General features: G+C 47.8%; 1 protein-coding gene across 10 annotated transcripts in view; it reads right to left on the bottom strand.

The window, feature by feature from the left end:
- The window catches only part of NFYC (nuclear transcription factor Y subunit gamma), a 68,137-nt gene continuing 46,659 nt past the window's right edge, over positions 1-21,478 (bottom strand). For 7 of the 10 annotated variants that reach the window (XM_032360871.1, XM_032360875.1, XM_032360874.1 and 4 more), the window contains 7 exons: positions 20,595-20,708; positions 16,696-16,791; positions 11,450-11,623; positions 7,918-8,076; positions 4,756-4,863; positions 2,222-2,281; positions 1-1,225 (listed from right to left, as the gene is read on the bottom strand). In XM_032360871.1, the coding sequence (XP_032216762.1) occupies positions 788-1,225; positions 2,222-2,281; positions 4,756-4,863; positions 7,918-8,076; positions 11,450-11,623; positions 16,696-16,791; positions 20,595-20,708 (1,149 nt within the window). In that variant the 3' untranslated portion in view covers positions 1-787. The remainder of the gene's footprint in view (positions 1,226-2,221; positions 2,282-4,755; positions 4,864-7,917; positions 8,077-11,449; positions 11,624-16,695; positions 16,792-20,594; positions 20,709-21,478) is intronic. The other 3 variants (XM_032360878.1, XM_032360879.1, XM_032360870.1) reach the window with 3 other exon arrangements.

Genomic DNA, 21,478 nt, shown 5'->3' on the forward strand with positions numbered 1-21,478 from the left:
TTATCTAAAATGAGATTTATTGCATTTCATGCAGTTTGAAGTCCATGCAGCAAAGGAGACTAGCACAATTTTTAACGTATTTTAAAAATAAAAAATGGGGGTCGGGGAGGGGGTGGGCAAATGCACGACGTTCTAGTCTCCTTCGATCCCTGGGAAAGAAGCATTCAGAAATGAAACCATCCATTCTCCATGGCGAATGAGTTCATCTCTTAAAAGCAAGGAATGTTTCCATGGCCTCTGGGTGCAGACACACAGAGCTCTGGGACAAGCGCAGAGTCAAGAGGACCACTAGTGAAAAGGAAGCTACGCAGGCACCTAACTCAATCTGAGGGCAGAACGAGATGGCAAATGCTGGGGACAGCAGCTGTTCCAAGAGTCAGGAGATAACGTACCCCCTGAGGAGATTTGCTCCTCAAAAGAAGTAGCAGTAAGAATAAAAAAAAAAAGAGAGAGAGAAAACAAAAGAAGTATTTCTTCAACCACACTCTTCAAGAAAATGCCATAAATATGTTATTTAATATTTTCATTTCATAGCATTGGACACACAGCTCAACATATTGAAATATTGATTCCTTGGAGAAAAAAATGGAAAAAAGGAAATAAAAAATATTGCATCTTTCTGTTGAAGAATCTCGGCCCCCAGGCGTGGGGCGTAGTGCACCAGTGTCCTAGCCTGCAGGAGGCGCGGAGGTCGGCCGTGTCCTCTGGGGAGGGAGGCTGTGCCCATCGCCTGGGGCTGTATGGCAAAAAGTGTGTTGGGTGTCCTTGGCCTTGCCAGCTCAGGCCCTCAGTCGCCGGTCACCTGGGGAGCCTGCCCGTCGGAGGGCTGGTTGGCTGACTGGATGAACATGGGTTGGGCGAGGTCCTGGCCGGCAGGCATGGTGACTTGCTGGATCTGGTAGAGCTGCTGCGAGGGGTGGAGAGGAGAGAGTGAGGTCACCCCTGGGAGAGGGGCATGCAGCTCCCTATGGGCCTCAAGATGCTCGGGGGCCCCAGATACCTCAACCACCACCCACTGTAAGGCCTCAGAGGGAGGAGGGGATGTGGAGCTCTGCTGGGGCTGGGGCTGGGAGCAGCAGACACAGGAGGCTCCGGCCCCGTGTGAGGGGGTGTGTGTGGTGGGCGGGGAAGAGGTGCAGGGAGTTGCATTTCCTGTGGCTTTCACTTCTCTGGGCTCTGCCTCTCCCGTTAGCTCAGAGCCTTGGGCTTGCTGCACGCTGTTCCTCTGTGACAAACACAAGCAATTTGAACCACTCTACCAGCTGCTTGGAACTCCGCATTTCCCCAACTCTCGGTAATCCTCACTAGCAGGGGTAGTAAGATTACCCCCCCTCCTCCTTTCCTCAGAGTATCTGGCTCAGACTGAGGCTACACTGAACCTGCATTTCCTGCACGGGCCCTATTGAGGAGGGGGTCTGGGTTTAAACACATACTAAGCCAAGACCCATGAGGCATTGAGAAGCAGCTCACATAGCCACTATGGAAGGGCAGAGCCAAATGGACACTTGACTTTCTCAGGTGTCCACCCCAAAAACCCACAGGCAAAGACCTCCCCCCTCCCCACCATCACAGGAGCCCCGGCATGTGAGCCTGGCACGTGGTGCGGGCAGAGCCCAGAGGTGGGTCCTGACGTCAGCTCCTCTCCCTTCTGGTCAGCAGAGAACATGGGCTTGGGTGTGTCATCCTTTCACGGACTCCAGGGTCTCAGGGACCATAAGTAGAAGGGAGAAGGCAGAGGAAAAGGGAAAGTTTCCCTTCTCATAGGAGGGAAAGGGAAAGATTCCCTTCTCATAGGAGTTTAGAATGACTGAATTCCAGGAACCAAGAGAGCTCGAGAGGTCACATGTTCTCTGCATTTCAACTAATCCAGCTATTAAAAAGTAGCCTAGCCTGGAAAAAAACAAGTCCTAGAAAGGGAAACAGAAGACCTGCATTCCAGTCCCAGCTCCGCAATGAAGAGCTGAGTGAGCACAGACAAGACACTTCTCATCTCTAGGACTCAGTTTACTCATCCGTAAAATGGGGACTGGGGCTATATAATGTCTAAAATAATTTTCAGCTCCCATAAGTCTACATCTAAAGGACTGGCACTCCGAATTAAAGACTGCCCATTCGTTAACAGAAAATGGGACACTGGCCCTAACCATCCAAACCCACAGATCTCACCTGCTACCCCTGACAACCCCTCACCCTCGGCCCCTGCCCAGACTGGGTGTCCTACCTGCCCATCCGTGAACTGGCTGAACTGCTGCTGTCCTTGCTGCACCTCTGTCTGCGTGATCTGCAGGAAATCAAGACGGCACAGCAGGCAGGTCAGCTGCAGGGCCCGGTACAGCACTCCCGCAGCCCACAGCCAGGAGAGGGTGGTGAGGACCACACAAGACAATACATGTAAAGTGCCCAAAATGAGGCCTGGCACAGAACAGGTGCTCAGAGAGTAGCAGGAAAGCAAGGGTCCTTCCCCCATCCCCCGTCACGGATGGCTACTCAGCGCTGGCACCGCAGAGAAGACCACAGAGGACCCTGGAGCAGGAAATATATAGAACCTCCACAACCACCTCCCTTGCCATCCACCTGCCCCCCACCTGCCCCCCACATGCCCCTTACTGCAAGCTCCTAGGAGCTAACGTAGCAAGGCCTCCCATTTAGGGCTTAGGCAGAAAACCTGAGAGTCTTTTAGCCAGTGAACACAGACAGCAAAACGTGGGGCAGAGTGGTGAGTGGTCCCTTTCGTTCTTGGAAGGTGGGCTCCACACCAAACCCGTATCACCTAGATTATCTGACTGGAATACGAAACACCCTGGCGAGGAGGTGGCCTTGGCCCTGGAAGTCCTTGCGGCACACCTATGAAGTACTTTTTCCGAGACAGGCCACGTGCAGCCCTTTGGGCCAAGCAGGGGGTGGGGGTAGAGGTGGGCGGGGCAGGGAAAACATCAACCACATGTACCTACAATCTCACATGGGGATTTTAAGGACATGTGAAAAGAACTGTGCTGCCACGTGGAATTGCACCACACTGTGCCTGCCAGCTGCTCGACACAGCCTGGCAGACCAGGAAGAAGACGGAAGCGTGCTCGTGTGCGTATGTGTATCTACGGAACATCTGACTGTAGTCCTGTGTGTGCCATCTCCTGCAACCATCACAGCCAACCTGCCACGTAAGGACTGTCCTCTCAAGTGTCCTCACGACAGCCAAAAACAACCCATCAGGCTTACCCAGGAGGCTGTCAGGAGTAAGAAGGGGACTGGTGTGAAAGGGCTTCAGAGGGTTTCTTACTTTGCACCCTGTTTTGGGTCCTTCCCCTCCCACCCGCCTGGAAGCGGCTGGAGGGCAGAAGTTCTATGTTTTGTCTTTACAGCCCCCAGTGCAAAGTAAGCATTTAAAGAAATGTCTGCAGAATAAATGAATGACCCTGGGACAAATGGAAAATACTCTTCATAGATGAGAAGATCAGCTGTGCCCTGTGGCTGGCAGGACTGCCCTCTGCATGAGCTAAAAAGAAAGTTTCATTTACCTTTAAATTCCATATGCATATTATTCATTCAACAAACACATACCAAATACCTACTATGTGCTAGGCTACCACAAGTTAAGATCTGTTGTAACGCAGACTCCCAAAAGCTCTCAGGTGCCCCCTCCTGGCTTCTCCCCAACTACTGTCCGAAAACCTGACTCTTCCCACTTTCTGGCTTTAGTTTCTGGTCCCCAGACTGACCTCAGAGGAACCAAAAACTCTTCCTTTTCCCCCCAAACCCATGCCATGAAAAAAGGTTTTGAACCTTTTAAACCAGGTTAGAATCTTAACAAGGTTTTGTTTTTCACTTTTGTTTTTTATAAAAAAGAAGGGTACCTGAGGGTATGACCAGTCTGGAGATGTGACTCCATGCCAGTCAGCCCCAAGGCATTTAGGGAAAAGCCCAAGTCCTTATGTAAGCCAAGAAATGGGTCTGGAACGGGCCCTTTAATGATCCCAGAGACTGTATGGAACTCTGAAGCCTTGCTTTTGGCTCATTCCTATTTTCCCAAATGAGATCTTTGGAGAGCTGCTCTACAAACTCAGCTCCGTCACCACTGTCAATAGATACATCACCAGAAATGCAACTGGGCCGACGCGTCCAGCTCTTAAACGATCGCTGCTTTTTTTGGGTCTGAGGCAGAAGAATCCATTAACAACGCCTCCCCTTGACCAGCACTGCCCATCCCCTGCAAATGATGCCCACGACCCCAACCCCCAAGCCCCAAACCCCAAGCCCAGGGGGGCTGCCCCCTCAACACCTGTGCCTCACAGTCTTCCATATTTTAGGGCATAAGAGGAGATGAAGGGGGCAGTCTCTGGCTAGGTGTGCACGAGGAAGTAAAAGCCACGCAAGCCTTCCAAAGGACACAGGAGTGCCAGGACACAACAGCTATCTGGTTTTAAAGATGGAAACTCAGTCTGGCGATGAGGCCCCCTGTCAGAGCACCTCCTCTAGTCAGACATGCACAAGCACATCAGGCTTTCTTCAAGTCCTTGAGATCTCCCCTCCTTCACATTCCTTTCTCCCACGAGAGTAAGATAGCAAGAGACACACTTTGAATCTAATCCTCCAATAAACCCCATCTGTCCTTTGGGTGAAGAGATGAGCAGGGTGTGGGGGTGGCTCTTGCCAAAGGGTGAGGTGGCGAGAGCTATTGCTGAGCCCCCCTTTGCAGCCAGAGGCCAGCTCCGGCCAGCTGCCTATCCAACCCAGGGCCTGCATCGCTGGGGCACGTACCTGTTGAGCGTTGGTGGCAAGTGTCTGGATCTGTCCCTGCACGACCTGGGTGCCTGATACAGGCTGGGCTAAGCGAATGTACTGCAGCTGACCGGCATTCAGCTGCACCTAGAGCAGGGCAGACAAGCAGATACAGGAGACTGAGTGCGACCTCAATAGGCAGGCTTCCCATGACCAGAGGTGATGACTGTCCTCCCTACCCTTTTGACCCTTCTAAAGAAACCTACTTCGAAAACTGTAACATCCCCACCCGGCAAGTCACAAAACACAAAAGAGGGTACGTTCCCTAAATGGACTTTGGAGAAAATGCCCAGAGGACCTGGTCACATACGTGGGAAACAGCATGGCCACACCCTCAACATTCACTGGGCTCAGTTTACCTTAGGATTTTATCCCAAAGACTGTCAGACATGATCAGAATGCTTTGTACCTGAAGTCTGGGCTACTCTGCCCTCTGTCTCCAAACTCCACCACCCCACATCCTGGGATGGCTGACGCGGTACTGAGAAGAGATCCGGCATCTGCCAAGAGCCCAAAACAGATGGCCGCCACTCTGCACCCTAGCCCTAGTCCTGCCCAACCCCATGCCGCACATGTCTGAAGAAAAAACTGGCCTGCTTCACTATCTCAGTACCTAACAGCCAGGACCAATGGGGGTCTGTGGATCTTTTGGGATCCTTGGTGTTCAGCACTAGCTTCTGGCCAAACTCCTCCCAAGGGGAAGATGAATCAATAAACCTTTCACAGAAAACCCCATCATGGGAAACCAAAGCTACAAAAATGCCCTTAGAGTCCCTCAGCTTAAGATTAAGTCTCAGATAACACAGTAATACCACACGCTGCATTTAATTGTGCGCTAAAAGCCTTAACTCAGACTCCTAATGCTCCAGTGCAGCATGAAGTGTCTCAGTGCCTTGAGCGGAATATGGAGAGACCAAGGCGGCTGGTTGCTCAGCACAGGAGAGTCAGCAGAGCACTGCGGACATTCACACTCGGGATTTGGGGGATGAAAGAGGTGCCAGGAGAACAGACTGGTCTCTCTCTACCTGGGGGCCCAGACCACACCCTCCCCTGGCCGCCCAGCAGGCTGTTGTTGCCATGGTAAGCTTCCAGAAGCGAACAGGAAAGTTATGCGTCTTTGTCCTGGAGCAAGTTTTCCCCTCACCTCCATGAGCTTACAGGTTATTTTACTTTCCATGAGGAAAATGCTGATAAACGGAGCTGCACTCCTGCATGCAGTGTTAAATCACAGCGCCTCTCTGCAACTTCAGCCTCAAAGAGGATCTGAGTCACCAAGAAAAGACTAACACTTGGTAGTTTGTGTGGTTCTTGGAAGTTCTTGGTAGACCAGATTCCAGAACTGTCCACTTATGGCAAAATGGAGGCACAAAAAATGTAAACCCTTTAAGACTCTGGTTCACAGGAGACGGACCAAGATAGTGTGATGGGTGGTCATTTCTTTCTGAGAATATGCCAACTTGCTGGGAAGTTGTGATGCAGGCCCAGACGGCCCTGCTCTAAGTCCTATAGGGTGGCTTCCAGGCAACAGCACTAAGTAGCTTTTGGGGATGAAGGCAGCTGGGTGGAGGCTTGGGAAGCCTCATCTGCTGGGACTGACGGTGGCTGGTCCCAGGAGTCACCAGAGCTCCAGCCAAGGAACACAGGATGAAAGACTACAGCCTTGTCCCAAGAGCAGGGAAGGTGTCCTGACAGCCACAGGGATTTTACATGTCCCAGCTGGAGAGAGCTCTTTGCAGAAACTCAGATGGGACTGAAAAGTTGTGAGCCAGATAGTTCCAAGCAGTTCTTAGGAGCAAGTAGCTCCTCTTTTAGACTTAGGTTGAGACATCTGGTGATACTCTGCCCTCAGTCTTCCACCACAAAGACAGGTCCAGGGAGCCTGACAGCTTTTTGATGTTAAGTCTAGGACAAAAATGCCTGCCCTCTGGGCTTTTAAAAGAGAAGCGATGTTTCCTTCCTGAAGGTCCTCTCTATTGGAGTGAGCACTCCGAGGAATTCGGAAATGCAGACTCCTGCATTAGGAATCTAAGACTAGCGAATTCCGCAACAAATCTGGGCTAAAGCTCTGTGACTGGGAGTCAGAAAGACGAGTTAAAGTTACTGCAAGGGGGGGACCTCTTCTCTGGCTTAAGTGAACTTGTTCTGGCACCTTCACATGTAAAATGGAGAACGAACCATTCAAGAGAGGTTTTGGGGTTAGTGCTGAGACAGTGAGGCAAGGCACCTAGAAATGACGGATCTGTGTGTGTGCATGTGTGTGTGTGGGCGGGGGGGCGAAGAGAGAGAGGGAGCAAGCTCTAGCAGAGGGAGAGTGCACCAAAAGCACAAGAAAGGGAGGAAAGGAGAGAGGGGCAACAGAAAGATACACAGAGGCACACACACTCCACTTTCCTTCAGTTTTCTCTTGGTCTATTACTCTGTTAATAAGAACAGTCCCCAAAATGGAGCTTTTTTCAAAGAGGAAGTGGTTAACCAAGTCCAAGGGAGTTTCTCTATCTGCCTACATGTCATTTGCAACAGGAAGGGCAAGGGGCAGGAAATGGAAGGACTGCTCCACGTCACTCTCTCTACATCTCTGGGTGGCAAAATGACCAATGTATAGATAGCAAGTGTTAAGATGGGACATTTTTTACAAAAGAGCAAGAACAAGTAAAAAGCCAACAAATCCAAGAAATGAAATCCCTCAAGGCGTACAGGAAGCAGCAGTCCACAGTGAAGGGATGGATAAGTTAAATGAAAGCCAAAAATATACTTTGCTGCAGGCTCCACTGGGAACTGACTCATGAATATGCAACAAGTGTATTTATGGCCTTCCCTGTACACCTCCCTCTTATTCTCTGCTAATCAAAAGACAGGACTGCCTCACGGGGCCTTTGGGTCTTGGCATGAAATAGTGGTTACGAGCACTCTCAGCGTAGGTGGAGCGCAGGGAAATCGAAAGGAGCTGCCCCGCAGTGGTGAACCCGAGCTGGATTAAAGAAAAGCAGTGAGTGTACAGGGAAGCAAGTCGTGGTCTGGGTTAACAGGGATATCGTTTAGAGAAATGTATGTACACATACACACACGGGTAGACACGATATTCTGTGTGCGCGTGTAAGCTCAGCGCCTTGGGGGGTGGGGGCGAGGCCGAGCAGGGCTTACCGGAATCTGCTGGATCTCTCCTGTGTTCGTGATGATCTGCTGCATCACCTGCATGGTCTGCCCGCTGCTGCTCTGGGCCTGCTGGGCCTGACCCTGGGGCTGAGCCTGAACAATCTGCACCTGCTGGCCTTCTCCCACCTGCATGGTCACGGGTGTGGTCTGGAAAGAAGAGTGAGGAGAAAATGGCTTCAACCCCAGCTCAGAGCCCGTAGGGGCTCAGGAGCAGTTAATTAGGAGCAAACCCCGTCCGTGGTTGCCTAATCTCATCTTAACACTAATTAAAAATACTCAAGAGTCCTCTGGGCCTAGAGCACGGCTGAAGTTACTCTCTGAAATAAAAGACGGGAGAATGCCACATAGATTTTTAGGCTCACAGTACAGAATACCTGCCCAGGCCCCAAACACCTCTATGGTTCAAATGCTGCAGCTTCCCAAAGCCCCTTCGGTGACAGGAAGGCACATGTGGTACAAAAGAATCCAAAGCAACCATGACAGTTCACTGGAGGCATGGCCAAGGTCAACTGTGGAGCAGGTGAATGTGGAGAGCCAACTAAATGGAGAGTGAGGTCAGAATGAACTTACGAAGCCTAGGACCTCAGACTCCCTTCTAGCATGCGACACTGGGAGGAGATGAAGCGCACGCCGGCCTCACGCGAGCAGAATGACCGCAGCCTACACTGGCCAGATCAAGCACGGCTCTGCACGGGACAGGCAAACATCACAAAGACCTGGATGCTCACTGAGGCTATCCCTGAGCAACCGAATTTAATAAAGCAAGAGCTGAACTCTCTAGAAACTGGAACCTTAGTTTTAAGAAATTTCTGTCCAACATCCCTGACTTGGCAGACTGTCTCTCATACACACTTCATGAACTGCAGTTCCAGGAAACTTACTCCTTTGAGAGACGATAGACTTGAACCGTCAAAAGGGTTGGGCAGTCACTTGCTCAAATTTCAAAACTTCAAAATTTCAAAAGGGTCCCAGATGGGACCCTTACAGACTACCCAGAGCAGGGAAGACCAGTACATATTGTTCATCTGCTGGGGGAGGGGGTGGGGAGCAGTGGGCCATGGCGATGGTGGCGGGGCAGGGGAAGGGTGCGATCTTTTAAACACCACACCTACACCCCCAATGCCCCAGTTCCGGGATGACAACTCCCCACTCTGAATTCCGAATCACTTCAGTAAGAAGATGCTGCGAGTCTCAGTGGCTCCTGGGCTTCTATCGATGCTGCTATTCTGATGCTCTTACATTTCTAACCGCACAGGTCTCCTGTGCATCTGAAGTTACAGGAGAAGGGGACGTGTTCTAGGAACTACAGTTGAGATTCACAGGATTATTAGGTAAGGAGAACTTACTATGACCTGGATGTCGGGAGGAAAGAGGACAGAGGGATCTATGTAAAAACACATGTGGTGGGTGGGCTGGGACAACAGGAAACACCTCCCATTCTCACACCAGCATTCTCAACTCAGCCTATTCCCCCAACCTCCAGGAATAGAAGCTTCCAATTTTATGACAGAACACACAGGATTCACTTTACCAAAATATGCTTTTCTTCCCACTTAGTAAGTATTCTGTCCCGCAAAGGTTACCTGAACTCAACTTGAAATAGCCATTACTACAGGTCCAAGGAGGGGTGACACAGCACAAGGCCACCCTGAAGCAGCAGGACACAGAATGGCTGGGAGACCCAGGCAGAGACCAACTTCACCATCTCCGTAGGCCTCATCAGCTCCAAGCTGAGCCAGTCTGAGGTGGCGAAGAGGAGAGATGAAATTCTTGCTGACTAAAAAAAAATGCATACTGCCAACTCATCACTGTACTCTATCAACTCAATTTTCCCAAGAGGATTTCCAAGGTATTTCTAAATCACTTCAGGAAAATGAAGGCTTGTGTTAGCATGGCATCTGTCAAATCACGTATGGAGTGCCCTGCTGTCAGAGCACAACAGCCACGAGCTTCTTAGGATGTTCAGCCAATCAGAGCCTGTGCCTGGTGGACTCCCTTGAAGTTTGCTCTGTAAAGGGATAAAGGCTTTGGCAGGGAAAGCTCTCACCATTGCAGAGGCACAGCATTAGCCAAAGAAAGTCTCTTAGGCATGGTATGGTGAACGCCTTGAAGCAAGGACTGGGCTGCAATCATCTTTGAACCTCTCCTGCCTAGCCGTGTCTGGCGAAGAGAAAGCACCCTAAAACTTCTGTCATATGAATTAAAAAGTGAGACAGGGAATAAATCCTAAAATCTTCATTAATATTTAAATCTACCTCTGCCCCAATTTGTTTCTTCTAGGCAAACCCAGCTCTTACCCACAGACACAAGGCTATCAGTGTCCTCTGCCTGTATTCTCAGACTTGCCTAAATGTCCCCCATGCTGACTGTGTCTTCCCAACACTCCCTGTGCAGTTTCCTGCCTTTGCCCGTGCTTTGCTCTCTTCCAGAAAGCCCTCCTTCCCCTCTTTATCTGATTCGTTACCACTGTTCCCTCTAAGACTTGTATTATTCCCTTCAGGGAACCTTCTCTGACATTTGCTTCTATCACTTCCCTCACGTTGTTTTATATATATAGATTGTATATATAATTTTTTATTATCTATATTTTAATTATATATATAATTTTAAGATTTCATTTCATTTATTTATTTGTCAGAGAGAGAGTGAGCACCCAGGGGGAGTGGCAGGCAGAGGGAAAAGCAAGGAGCCCGATGTGGGACTGGATCCCAAGACTCCGGGATCACGACCTGCACTGACGGCAGACGTTTAACCGACTAAGCCACCCAGGCATCCCCTAGATATCCCTTTTGATGTGATCCCATAACACCCTTTACACACCCCTAAGAGTTTCTTATACTTCCCATGTGGTGGTATTTTAATCTTTAAGTATTTGTACCCTACTAGATTGTGAAAATTCTTAAAAATAGGGACTGCTTTATCCCTAGCACATAGGATAGGACTCAATGTTTTGTGAATAAATTAATGCTTGACAGAGAATTTGGATTCGGAGCTCAGAGAACAGAGCTCTCTACAGCCTCTCATGACTCCCAACAAACGTGGATTCACAATGCTGCTTTCACAATACTGCTAGGGAGAGAGAATATTCTGACTGCTACTGTAAAAAGAGGTCACTTGACACAACCGTAGTGCAACAGAAAAATGATGGGGAGAAGGGGAAGAAAGGGTGCAAGCTGGGAACAATGCCTAATCTCCTAACAGCAGCCATGGGGTCCAATTACAATACCTTCTATGGCGATGTCACTACTCTTCATGGGGCACAATACAGACGTTTTCCCTTAGCTCATGGGGATCCTGACGGGTGTCTCATTCACTGCACTCTCATTTGACCCTGAGGAAACTGGGACCCCGAGGTTAGGGTGACACATCACCTGGGTGATGGGGAGAAGCCCAAGTTTCCAGAACTTCAAGTCTAGTGCCCTATAATGATTGGCCTGCCTCTCCACCCAGGCCAGGCCTTTTCCATCCTGCACGTAAGCAGCACGGTCCTGCTGGCGGGGACCCCGTACAGCTCACGGACCTGGCCCTGCTGAGGCTGCGCGATGATGATCTGCCCAGGCTGGATGGTGGCTGTGGAGCTGCTGGTCTGCTGGCCCTGCTGCTGCCCCTGGACTTGGACGGCGGCGGGCTGCTGAGCCAGCGTGAAGTAGTACTGGACAGGCTCGGCAGGAGTCACGGACTGGCGCACCTCCTCCTGTGGGGTAGAAGGAGAGGCAGGTAAGAGGAAAAGAACTGACTCAGCAGCCGCCACAGTGAATTTCCACTCTTCCCCCAGACGGACTCTGCGCAGTTGCCTGCTGAATGCTGAGCTCTCCACATTTGAAGCCAAGGGAAAGTGGAATTCGAAGAGCCCAGTTGTGCTAAATCAAACTAAAAATAACAGATTCCATAGGCTTCACAAAACATACAGCCAATTTTCTGAAGTACAGAGTAATCACCCATTGCGTGATGAGTTGCAAATGGGCAAATAATTACCGTAACTAAAAACCACGCACCAGCGGTGCTTGTCAGTAAACGCTGTCAAGGCCTATGATCTGCAGACGGTGCTAATTGCGAGCACTGGAAAGATGCTACCCAAACATCAAGCTCTCAGGCTGGCCCCCAATGTCCCAAATAGGCAGCACTCTCCTTATTTGGGGCCTGCCAGCTCTGGAGGGACAGAGCAGGAAAAAGCGAAACAGGGCTTTTCCTGGGCTGGAACTTAAGAATTGAATGTCAGGATTGAGAGCACCGGTAGGCAAGCGCCCGGCTTTTCACAGTACATCAAGAGCACTATGGTCACAGAGGGCCACGTCTATCCAACATCATGTCTGGTTCTGGTTGTACTTAGCCACAGCAACCCAGGGGGGTCTGAGGGACAGCTCTCCGCTGAGGGGGCAGCCTTAGCTGACTAGGGAGGTCGCATTCGGTCCAATCTGCTGGATGACGAGACCGTTCCTTCTTCAGCTGACGTTTTCCATGGCAGAAGGAGTAAACAACCCTCTCCCAGCCACCTTGAGCTCACAGCTGAGAGTGTAGGATGTTTACACACACTACGGCATGGTTAGAGCCTGGGGTCCGGGGTTGGTGGGCCCCTGACCACTGACACAGAGGTCGGCGTCTGCTCCGGAGGGCCCTGTGACACACGGTGCCCCTGCCTGGGACAACAAAAACAACAGAAACAAGACAACCACTCGGGCGGGCTGAGCAGAAAATTAGCTTAATTTACTCACTTCCTTGTTCTGGGATAAGTTTGCCAGGTTCAAGAAAAGAGGAAAAGATACTTCTTCAAGGTATAGAGATGCTGTGGACTGCCTCAAAAGCTCCCCAAAGTGACAGAGACACAGGTGGTACTGACTGCGTACCCTCACTAGGTTAGGTGTCCCAATCTACGTTGCACAGTCCCTTCCTCACCACACTTTGGTGTACCTGCTTATCAAATTCACTGCCTTCCCTGCTTGGGTGAGAGCACTTTGAGGGCTCAACTCTCTCTTGCTCTCCAATGTCCCAGCCATTCATTTCCTTGTAAGGTATGCAGCAGAGGCTGCTGAATGACAGATTATTTATAGGAGTCAGACAGAGAGCTGCAGGTAGGAAAGTAGTTTTTTTTTTTTGTTTGTTTGTTTTTTTAAAGTAAGCTCTATTCCCAACATGGGGCTTGAACTCACAACCCCAAGATCAAGAGTTGCATGCTCTTCCAACTGAGTCATCCAGGTGCCCCAGAAAGTACTTTTTAAAAACTTGAGTTGGTAGTATGACACATTCTCTTGAACTCAACAGCTGTTACCAACAGAAAAAAAGGACCTAAACTCTCTTTTGCTACCTCTAGGATTCTGTGGCCATGATGTAGGGAGAAGTTTTTATGCCCCTACAGAACAGGGCATGACTGGGGGGCCCCAGATACTAGAATTAGGACTGCTGACATCTAGCCTTTCAGGAACTGGGGTCCCGGCATCACAAGATTCCCTAATGGCCACCCACCCAGACTCAATAGACACTTTTAACCTTCTGGGTTTCTGAGCTAGTTCTCAGACATAAATGAATTTTCTAGGTTATTAATGTGTTCTGTGCTTCAGACCCAAACAGTTCGAACCCTGAATGTAATCACACTGAGGCAGAAGAAAAAGGAGGTCCCCTTTTTTCTCATCTAAGTCTCAGTCCCCAGAACAACGTAACTGTGACAACAGCAGCTCTATTTCAACTCGACATTTTACCATTATAAATATTATGTATATAGAGACATTTTCCCTTAGCTCTTGGGGATCCTGAAGGGTGTCTCATTCACCCTTCAACTAGCTCTTGGCTGTAGAAGGGATAAATACTGATACCCTCTCTTAACCAAGAAACAGACGCCAACTGCCAACTGCCAACCTATTTAAAGGTCTTGAAATAGGTTCAATGCATTTATTTTCCACTGAGAATGCCCTTCCCATCTTGTAAAACACATCAATCACTACACTCTAGACCTAACTTACAAAAGCTCTCGGGTAAATGAGAGGGTAGAGAGGATTGAGACTTCCCCAGAACCAACCTGAAGGAAGTCAGGGAGGAGGGAGAAACTGGCATTTCCCAGACCTGACCTGTGATTTGTCTCCAGTTCTCTCTCACTGCAACTAACCTGCAAGTGAATATAGTCTTTCTGCCAAACAAAAAGCAGTTCCTTGAAGCAGCCCTTTTGGAAGCCAAAATACTTCCTGCCAAAAATGGTGACAGCACGTAAAGAGCTTCTCCTATCCTGCCTACCACACCTTCTTGTTCGGGAAACAGGCAGTGCCCAGGACACTCAGGAAGTACCAAGGGGAGGCGCTCAGAGCAGCGTTTTGAGGATCAGGCGTGACTGCTCTCGAATCACTGGGATGGAAGGAGGCACATCTAAGGTTCTTCTGCATCATGAAGACTCATCCGGCCAATGGAGGGCAAGCTAGCAAAGGAATGATTATGTTTGGTTTAAAGAAATGGGTGAAGAGAAAATGACATTTCAATGGGCAGGAACTTTCAACTCATAGCTTTAGTGGGGTAGAAGTCAGCTTCAAATACCCTCTGCTTCTGAACAGTCTACTTGCTTCCCCGAAGAACAAGAGAAATGTCCAAGCATCTCTGAGAAGTCAAGGACCTTAGATCTACACCTCAATATTTCTGGCTAGTTTCTTTCTCTGGCAGTGGGGAATTACCCCCTGTGCTAGAACAATCTCCAAATGACTGGATCAATTCAGGATAGGGCATCTGCCCAGCTTTCACACTGGCTTCCCTGACCAGAGAGGGCTTGCTCTCGGAATCTTTTCAGAAGTGGAGACTGACAGACGTCAGAGAATGAGCAGCACCCCATCCTCGGGCCATCACTATGGAGCTGTGCAGCCAGCCCCAGACTGAAAAAAGTACTTTCGCTTCAGTAGCCACAATGAACTGCTGCCTCCTTCAGAAAGGGTGAGTTTTGGAGAGTAGGCGCTTTTAAAGGACTTAAGGAGGTGCCAGCCAATTTGGAGCTGGGGAAAACTTCATGTCTACAGAGGATTAAAAGTGCTATCTTAGAATTTCAGGCCAGCTTTCAGCAATCTCAACCTTTCAAAGGCCAGGCAGCAGCTGTCCCCAGTAGGACTCCAATCAATGGCTTGAACACCTACAAAGACCTGAATCCAGGCAGCAAGGAGCTGTTTCAGCTAGACACACTTTAAAAGGGAATGGATCACAGCACTACGGTCAGGCTAGGATGGAACTAGGAGCTATCTGACATTGCGAGAGCGCCAGGCACTGAGGACCCGAGGAAGGGACAGGACACGACCCTTCCCTCCAGCCGCTTGGTTCAGCAGACAGCCCAAAGAGAATGAGTAGGCGTTAGCACAAGGCCTGATTTTGTCACAGGGCTCTCACCACCTTGTTTTTAAAGGGGGTTTCTGAAACAAATTCCAACAAGGAGAGCAGGGGCGTGGTAGCATTTGTTTTGGAGGAAGAGAAGTGGTCTGAGTTCTTGTGGCAGGGACTTCTCAGAGAGGAGGGAAACACCCCAAGACGAGGAACTGAGCCCGTGGGCACAAACCTGCAATGGTTTCAAAGGCGCTGCGCAGCTGGGGACGACCGTGGCAGCCTGCCGCTGTAAACATCCGACTGAAAGCTCCTCTGAACACCTTACAGCTTCCAGTCAAGGATGTTTACAGTAGCAATGACTGCCCAGAAAGAACGGAGCCGCAGTGAGGCGCCCTGCTCTAACAAGGAGGGGACAGAGGGCCTGCTGATCCAAAGGCCCCCAGGCAGGGTCAGGATTATAGATGTCCTTTAAGATGCGCACTTCTACACTTCCTGACTGGTTATTAGTGCGAGACAGCATAGGAGAATGGTTGTCACTGAATGACTCTGTTCTAAGGATAATATATTATGAAATAATTCATTAAAAACACTCAAAATTTCATTAACAAGATAAAGCAAGCGGAACAAAAGCACAGCTCTGCTCCTGCCGGACACTGCCACTATTCCCCAAGCGTCTCTAACCACACCTACCAAGTCATGTAATCCGCATGCCTCAAACAATGAGCTATACAGGAAAGGGGTCTATTAAAATTGCAGTTAAGAGTTTGATGCACCCAAAGTGCTGAAAAAAAGTCAGTGTGATCTCTAGAGAGGGGCAGGCAAAAGAGAGGCGGAGATAGTCACATTCTTTCCCGTGATTGCTTGGAAAACGGTTTAAGTGGTGGTTCTCAAATTTGGCTGCACATGAAAAACATCTGAAAAGTTTTAAAAAGTACTGCGACCTGGGCCTCCCCCCCAACACAGATTCTGATTCAGCTGGTGTGGGGTGAAGACTGGACGCCAGTATTTTTGAAACCCTAGCAGGTGATCTAATGTATAGCTCAAGCACGACACAGAGAACCGCAATCCAGAGTAAGAGAAAACCCAAGTCCATTCACTCCAACACCACTGTGCACGCAGAGAAGCTGTTTCTTTAAATCTTGAGAATCTAAAATCTGTACCTTGCTACGAATGTTCTCCCATTCCATGTTAAGAACTCTGAGAGACTCTCTACGGTACCTTGAAAAGAGCTTCACTTTACTGTCTGTAACTTCTCTTTAATTCTTATTTTGTCTACTTTCACTGAAATACCACCTCAGAGGCACTGAGTTAAAAGTATCCATAAATGAGTAACAGAGGGAGATGTTAAGGATGGATCTGGTCTAGACAAAGAAAAACAAAAGGAACAGCAAATGACTTGAGCTGAGAGAGGAAAAGGAGCGTATCTGACACGAGTGTGCAAGGTGCTCTTCAGCCAGAAGCAGGAGCAAGGCCGTCCAAGCTTACCTGACGCTTTGGAGGTTTCAGTTCATCTCTTGGAACAATATCGATGAGAAAGTCAAACTGATCAAATTTTGTAATTGCCATGGCGATATCATTCCTCTGTAACAAAGAAAAGCAGGGTTAAAAATTAGCCTGGGGAGAAACTAGTTCACTTGGCTTTACACCCTCCACATGACTTCTAAGCCAAACTCAACGACCACAGCCAAGGCTATAGCTGAAATAAGCACAGCCAAACTCATAAATCTCATGTCAGACTTGATGGGCAGACACTGACAAAGAAGATATGCACCTAGTTCATGCTCTACAAACTGAGTATTTGAGCCTCCAATTACAACAACCACCTCTGCCGGATCCTACCCCAAGTCCTCTCCACAGCTTTTAAACTGTCGTACTCCAGCTAAGTTCGTACAAATCCAGCAATCTCAATGGGCAGGTTTCTGTTTCTTGTGTGGTTAGCAAGGTTAGGCTATTATTCAGTCTTACAACCTTTTGGTATCTCTACGGAAATCCTAATTAAATAACTTCTTACAATATTTTCTACTCATCGATCTGTAGAATGTTAGTTCCCACAAGTCTATGATTTGTATTTTGGAATTTAAAGTCACAACTTAGGGGCGCCAGAGTGGCTCAGTCGTTAAACGTCTGCCTTCAGCTCAGGTCATGATCCTGAACTCCTGGGATCAAGTCCTGCATCAGGCTCCTCACTCGGCGGGAAGCCTGCTTCTCCCTCTTCCACTACCCCTGCTTGTATTCTCTCTCTTGCCGTCCCTCTGTCAAATAAAAAAAATAAAATCCTTTTAAATAAATAAATAGTAAAGTCACAATGTTAAATCCACGGTTTAAGTCTTGTTTAATGTGATATGAATACCAGAAGTCTGAAGTTACTAGAACTGACTAAAAGATTCTGAAACCAAGCCCTGGTTCCATTGGAATTCGAAAAGTAATACTCCCTTTCTTTAAATAATAAAACTAGTTGTTTTTTTTTTTTAATTAAAAACTAAAAAAAAAAAATTTTTTTTTAAACATACTATGTATCCTTAAGATAGGAGTACTTTTCACTGTATGATCATTTTAAAGCAAAACAAACAGGAAACAATATAGTGAACTCTAGTGAATGATACCTGTGTTGAAGTCTTTAGGCAAAGTAAACTTTGAAATGCATTTAAAAATAGATGGGGGTGTCTGGGTGGCTCAGTCAGTTAAGCAACCTTGATCTCAGCTCAAGTCTGTATCCTGGGGTCATGAGTTTGGGCCCTGTGTTGGGGCTCAGCGTGGAGCCACTTAAAAAAAAAAAAATATGTGACTCGATGGATAGAGAGACAGATAGGATGAAGCGAGCAAACTGTTAACAGTAGGATTTAGGCGGTGAGTATACAGGTACTCACTATGTGCTTATGTCTGAATGTTTTCCATAATAAAATATTGGGGGAGAAAGTCAACATGATAGCAGAAATGCCTAGCAATCTCTATACATCACATCTTTAAAGAGGTGACTCACCAGACAAAAGAAAAGGGGATGGAAATTTTCTGTTTTTCCCTTCCCTTGTCTCTGTGATGGCCCCAAGCCACTGAAATGCAAAACTCCAATCCACCCTTCTTGCCAACCATCAGCTTGATAATAAACCCTCCAACCGAAGCAGGGAGCATCTTAAGGCTGCCAGGTCTCATTTAAGATCAGTACGATATAGTATCACATTCCTGATGATGTCACCTACTCAAAGCTATCTAAACAGCTCATCTATGGATGGAACTGGGGGGGAGCAGCAAGGGTGGGGAACAAAATAATGAGCACCTCCAAACATACACCAAGTGTTCTACAGTATTTGGGAAACACAAATATATTTAAGTTGGTCTTTTTAACATTCTCTTAATGCTAGTGATATTTTCCTGAATACTCATATTCAGTAAAACACAGGAATCTTAAGGACACAGGTTTGATGAATTTTAACAAATACATATGGCCAGGTAGCTATCACCTAGATAAGATTATAAAGTGTCCTCTAACCCTTCCAACCAACGGCCTGCCCCCCGAATCTGAGGGAAGTGCTACTCTGATTTCTATCACCATAGATGGTGACAGTACATGGTATCATGTGCTATATGATTTTCTCCTCCGGTTTCTTTTGCTTAAGGTAATTTTTTCAGATTCACCCAGGCTGGATGGATCAACTGTTTTTGTGGCTGTTCAGCAGTAACCCATTATATGAACATATCCCTTTTGTTTATATATCCCTATCTTGATGGATACTTGAGTTGTTTCCAGTCTTTGGCTATTATAAACAAGGCTGTTATGAACATTCTTATACAACAAAGTCCACCCTTTGGGGTATATATCCAGGAGTGGGATGGCTGTATCATACAGCAGGGATATGTTTAAGCTTATTATAAAGTGCCAAAAAGTTTCCCAGAGTGATTATACACTTCACATTCAGCCCAGCAACAGGAGTTTCAGTCACTCCACCTCCTCACCAACACGTGGTACCGTCAGCCCCATTCCAGTGGGTGTAAACTAGTGTCTTGTCATTTTAATTTCTATTTCCCAAGGGACAATGATGTTGCACACCTATTCATATGCTTATTGGTCATTTGGATATCTTTTTTTTTTTTTTTAAAGATTATGTATTTATTTGAGAGAGAGCGCATGGGAGCAGGGCTCGGGAAAGGCAGAGGGAGACAGAATCTCAGGAAGACTCCCCACTGAGCAGGGAGCCCGACGTGGAGCTTGAGCTCAAGGACCCTGAGATCATGACCCAAGCCGAAGTCAGATGTCTTAACTGAGGATCCCAGGATATCTTCTTTTTTGAAGGGCCTGTCCAAGTGTTTTGCTTATTTTACTTTTTAGTCTGAACTGATCTTTATTTTATTTATTTATTTAGCAGAGAACAACAAGCAGGGGGAGTGGAAGGCAAAGGGAGAGGGAGAAGCAGGCTCCCCGCTGAGGAAGGAGTCCAATGTGGGGCTCGATTCCAGGACCCTGGGATTATGACCTGAGCCGAAGGCAGATGTTTAACCAGCTGAGCCACCCAGGTGCCCCTAATCTGAACTGATCTTGAAGGTAACTTTAACTGGATCTCTCTAGAGCCATAGGCTTCCTTCAAAGCAGCATCGAGTAAGTTTGCCATGTTTAGCTGCACTAGAATATAGGTTTCCCAAGGGTGGGGGTTTGGATCTGTTTTGTGTGTTGATCCCCAGAGCCCAGAACAGCTCTTGGCACATTGTGGGTGTTCAATAAATATTTGTAGAATAAATATGCGTGCATCTTCAATTTGGAAGTAATGGGAAACAAAGGAGAAAACAATTTACTTTCTTGGCTTTGTTATTGAAAGACTGCCAATATCTTCTATCACACCCTTCCTCTATGTCTGGGAAACCTTTCCTCTAAGAACTGGGGCCTGGCTGTTAAGAGAAAGGCCTCTAGAGCCAATGACCAAGGGTCTTCACACAATATGAATTTTTTTTTTCTGTATTAAAATAAAAAGAAAATGAAAAAGAAGGAAAGGATTCCCAGGAAGGGAACAAAAAGGGCAAATAAAGTCAGTGAGATGGATTCTTCCTGGGACTTTCTTTCCTGGAGTCTCTCAGGGCTTCCAACCAGAAGCTGTTTACATCTGGAAATAGATTAGTATCCTGTTAGCCTGTTTATAGGGAGACCTCACCAACTGAAGAGTTCAGCCACTGAGCTGTGAAAACCACAAGAACTGGCAATGAAGATCCTTGGTGGGGAAATACTATTATGGTACAGGGTTAAGTCTGCCTCAAAACAGTGGAGGAAGATGCCAATTTCACACATCAGTTTGCCAGAAATCTAAGGAAGAACAATCTCTGGCCCAAAACTACGCAAGAGAAGCAGGTTAAGGCAAAGACAGCTGCTTGCCCAGGTCCCCCACGGATGTCCACGTTACCTGGAGAGTCCGGCGCTTGTTATCCTCTGTGTGGATCCAGGCTCGAAGAGTCAACTCTGTGATAAAAATCTGGGCTGCCTTGGCAAAGAGCACAGGGGCTTCTGCACTGATCATCTGCAACAGACGTAGGCCCTCCCTGTCAATCACCAGCATGTCATTCAAACCAGTTTTGTCCCTTGCCTCATGTCCTGCCATGGACAATGAGGCAAGGTCTGGAAAATGAGAAGGTGACAGCCTCAAGAAATTCTAAGGTAAAATAAATCCACAAGGGGGGACAAAGCAGATAGCTGGTAGAAGAAAGGAAGAGGGAAGGATACTTACTTTTCTAGGACCTACCATGCACTTTCTTATTTTCGTAAGAGACTTTCAAAGAAACTAGGGTTTAGGAGGAAGTGACTTGCCCATGGCCACAGAGCCAGTAAGTGGCAGGGTTTAGGTTCTAATCTAAGGAGAGACAATGTGGGGAAAGATAGTAAGTTTGAGAGCCAATGGATTCAGATAAAATTTCAGGCTTCCCATCCTTCTGGGCTTCATTTTTCACATAATGAAAAAGAAGACAACCTTCCCACAACCTTCCTGTGTTGCTGCAGGAATCAAATGAGGTGATTCATGTAAAAGCACCCAGCACAGGGCCTGGCATTTAGTAAGTGCTCAAGTAATGTAAGCTGCCTTGTCATGTCTGACTTCGAAGTTCAAGCTCTTGGTCAAACAAGACTCCTTGTTTGAACCCTTGAACCCTTGGTGAGGTGGTCTGTGCAGGACAGAGCCATGGGAAGAGGTCTGGAGTTAAGGAAGCAGGAGATAAGAACTGGGATCTTGGTTCTTTTACTCTGGGTGAGTCACTTTTGACCCCTTTGTGTCTATTTCCATATCTTTATGATGGC

This window comes from Mustela erminea, chromosome 10 (assembly GCF_009829155.1).
Source record: "Mustela erminea isolate mMusErm1 chromosome 10, mMusErm1.Pri, whole genome shotgun sequence".
Taxonomy (NCBI): Eukaryota; Metazoa; Chordata; class Mammalia; order Carnivora; family Mustelidae; genus Mustela; species Mustela erminea.